Genomic DNA, 3,611 nt, shown 5'->3' on the forward strand with positions numbered 1-3,611 from the left:
GGCTGGAAGTGGCACTGTGGCTCAAGTGGTAGAGTGCTAGCCTTGAGCTGAAGAGCTGAGGGACAGTGCCCAGGCCCAGAGTTCAGACCCCATAACTGACAAAAAAACAAAAACAAAAACAGGTACCAGTGGCTCACGTCTGTAATCCTAGCTACTCAGGAAGCTAGAGTCTGAGAGGATCTTGGTTCAAAGCCAACCTGGGCACAAAAGTCCATGAGACTCTTATCTCCAATAAACCACTAGAAAACCAGAAGTGGCACTGTGGCTCAAGTGGTATAGCACTATCCTTGAGCTGAAGAGCTGAGGGAAAGCATCCAGGCCCAGAGTTCAAGTCTCACGACTGACCAAAAAAAAAAAAAAAAAAAAAGTCAAAAACATATGGAGTCATCCCCCAATACACAAAGTCTCTGATATAAAATATGATTGTGTAAGCGAGGAACTGGTGGCTCATGCTTGTAATCCTAATTACCCAGGTAGCTGAGATCTAAGAATTGTGGTTCGAATTCAGCCGAGGTAGTAAAGTCCATGACACTTATCTCCAATGAACCACCAAAAAAGCCAGAAATGACACTGTGGCTCAAGTGGCAGAGTGCTAGCATTGCACAAAAAAGCTCAGGGACAGTGCTCAGGTCCTGAGTTCAAGCCCCACTATTGGCCCAACACCCAGTCCCACAGAGCACGCCAGATTTCTGCCGAACTGCCAGAACTTACCCAAAACTTGACCAGGAAAAAGGCCTGGGGAGGCCCGCGGTCATACAGCTCCCGCAGCCCGCCCTTTTTCTCAGGGAATTTGTCATAGATCTGCCGGACATCCACACTCTCCAGTGGCGGCGCTCCCGGGCTGGGACAGTGCTGGCTGATGTGAACGAATAGGTGCCTCTGGTACTGAGGATGGCAAACAGTAGATGAGGAGTGGGCGTGAGCCAGCCCCCTGATCTGCACTGCAAGAAGCCCCTCCCCACCCGCTCACCAGTCCCCAAGCTCCAGAGAGTAAGTAAGTCCATGTGTCTATCAGGGCTGAGCATGACTGCAAGCATTCACACTTTCTTGGTCACTGACTTTTTATGCATCCCTTCTTTCTCGCTCTCCTCTATTCCAGACTCAGTCTCCACCGTATCTTCTGTCACCCTTGTCCTTAGCTTCCAACCTCTCTTCTCCAATTCAATCCATTCACAGCCAGACCTGGCCATGGCCCTCTCCTGCTCCCCACTTCCCCCAAGACAAAACCAAATACCCTCAAACTAGCTCAGAAACATTGGATAGCTAGATGGACAGACAAGACATATGCATGGGAAACAAAGCCCCCTCTCTGTCCTGTGTTGTAACTCCTTTTTTTCTTTACTCTTTTCTTTAATGGTTTCCTGACACAGGGTCTCACTATGTAGCTCAAGCTGGTCTTGAACTCCCAATCCTCCTATCTCCACCTCCTAAACAGGTATACATTTTCCATACCAGTCTTTTATGATTTTTTTTTTTGCCAGTCCTGAGGCTTGAACTCGGGGCCTCGGCGCTGTCCCCGAGCCTCTTTGTGCTCAAGGCTAGCACTCTACCATTTGAACCATAGCGCCACTTCCAGCTTTTTCTGAGCAGTTTATTGGACATAAGTCTCATGGAGGGGCTGGGAATGTGGCTTAGTGGTAGAGTGCTTGCCTAGCATGCATGAAGCCCTGGGATCCATTCCTCAGTACCACTTGAACAGAAAAAGCCAGAGGTAGTGCTTGTGGCTCAAGTGGTAGAGTGCTAGCCTTAAACAAAAGAAGCTCAGGGACAATACCCAGGCCCTGAGTTCAAGCCCCAGGATGACTGGCAAAAGAGAGGGAGGGAGGAGGGGGAGAGATAGAGAGGGAGAGAGAACGAGAAAGGGAAAGAGGGAGAGAGAGAGAGAGTGCCTCACAGATTTTTCTTCCCAGGCTGGCTCCAAATTACGATCCTCTGATCTCAGGCTCCTGAGTAGCTAGGATTACAGGCATGAGCCATCAGCACTCGGCTATTTTGACTTATCTTGACATCCTGAAAATCCTTCCTATCTTCTCCTCCAGTACAAATGTTTCTCCATTTTTGTAGGCCCAAGTTCATCTAAATCTGCCCCTTCCTGGGAATCTCCGTTGATCACAATCAGACAGGGTCCCTTATCCCCCTCTCCACGATGCCTGGGTTCTTCCAGAGCCAGCATTTAGCACCTCTCTGCAGCCTCTCCAGTTCTTACCATAGTCTGTTGTTTCTTTCCTAAAAATTCCAATGTTCTGCCCATCTCTATAGCTGGTCCATTGGTTTGCAAATGGAAAACTCCGTGACCTGCCAAGCCCAGTGCTAATCTGCCCATTTCAATGATGCAGTCACTGACAACCCTGGGGAGGATAGAGTGCTCTGAATATCCTCAAGAACTTCAGCTCTCCTCATCCCAGAACAACCCATTATTCAGCAAACAGGCATGGAGAAGAGAGACCCACTGTGGGCAGCAGGACTGGTCTGGGTTCTGGAGCTACAAGACAAAGTCCCTGACCTTGTGGAGTTCAGTCTACTGGCAGAGAAGGAAAACTGAAATCACCCTATGAATCATATAAACTTTAGGAATGATTTGTGCTATGGGAAAATAGAAATTGAAAAAATAAATATAAGGGGCTGGAAAGGTAGCTCAGTGGTAGAGTGCTTGTCTTGCATGCATGAGGCCCTGGGTTCGATTCCTCAGCACCACATAAGCAGAAAAAGCAGGAAGTGGCTTTGTGGCTCAAGTGGTGGAGCACTAGCCTTGAGCTGAAGAGCTGAGGGAGAGCGCCCAAGCCCAGAGTTCAAGGCCCATGACCGACCAAAATAAATAAAGAAAGAAAGAAAGAATAATAAAAAATAAAAAGTCCTGTATAGTACCATATACTAGTAATCCTAGTAATCTGGAGGCAGAGGCAGGAGGACCAGGAGTTCAAGGCCAGTACCCTAGGAGCAGAGTGAGCTATGATATAAAATCAGGAGCAGACGGAGAATAATGAGTAGACAGTGCAGATCTTTGCAGATAACGGAACAGGGTTTCACTTTTGCTACAAGTGAAATGAGCATTCTTAAGCCCAATCCAACAGGAATGTTACCAGACTCACCATTTGCAGTAATTGGTAATTTGGTGTTTATGTGGCATGGCAGAAACCGCTGAACTACATTTCCCATGAGCCTTTGCACCTTTGCGGGCCCCATAGCTACATGGAGTCCTGGCCAATGGGAAGTGAGCAGACCCAAGCAAGGGCGACCCAATTAAAACCTACATAATCTTGCCTCTCTCCCTTCCTCCATCTGCTGGCCAGATGCTGAGAATCCAGCAGCAAAGAAGCCCTAGAAAATGGCAGAGTCACAAAATGAAAGAAACTGTGATCCCAGAATCACTATCTACAAAGCTTCTGTCATAGCTAGGCATGGTGGCTCATGCCTGTAACCCAAAACACTTGAGGAGGTACCTGTTCCAAGGCCAGCCTGGACAAAAGATTACCAATAAGAGTAAAATAAAAAAATTAAAAAGCAAGAGCAGAGGGCTGGGAAGGTGGCTCAGTGGTAGAGCATTTGCCTTGCATGCCTGAGGCCCTGGGTTCAATTCCTCAGCACCACATAAGCAAAAAGAAAAAAAAAAA

At 47.8% G+C, this 3,611-nt stretch overlaps 1 protein-coding gene across 1 annotated transcript in view; it reads right to left on the minus strand.

The window, feature by feature from the left end:
* Positions 1 to 648: 648 nt before the first annotated feature.
* The window catches only part of Tead2 (TEA domain family member 2), an 11,649-nt gene continuing 8,686 nt past the window's right edge, over positions 649 to 3,611 (minus strand). The window contains exon 9 of the mRNA XM_013027580.1: positions 649 to 885. Within this exon, the coding sequence (XP_012883034.1) occupies positions 649 to 885 (237 nt within the window). The remainder of the gene's footprint in view (positions 886 to 3,611) is intronic.

Source organism: Dipodomys ordii, unplaced genomic scaffold (assembly GCF_000151885.1).
Source record: "Dipodomys ordii isolate 6190 unplaced genomic scaffold, Dord_2.0 Scaffold105, whole genome shotgun sequence".
Taxonomy (NCBI): Eukaryota; Metazoa; Chordata; class Mammalia; order Rodentia; family Heteromyidae; genus Dipodomys; species Dipodomys ordii.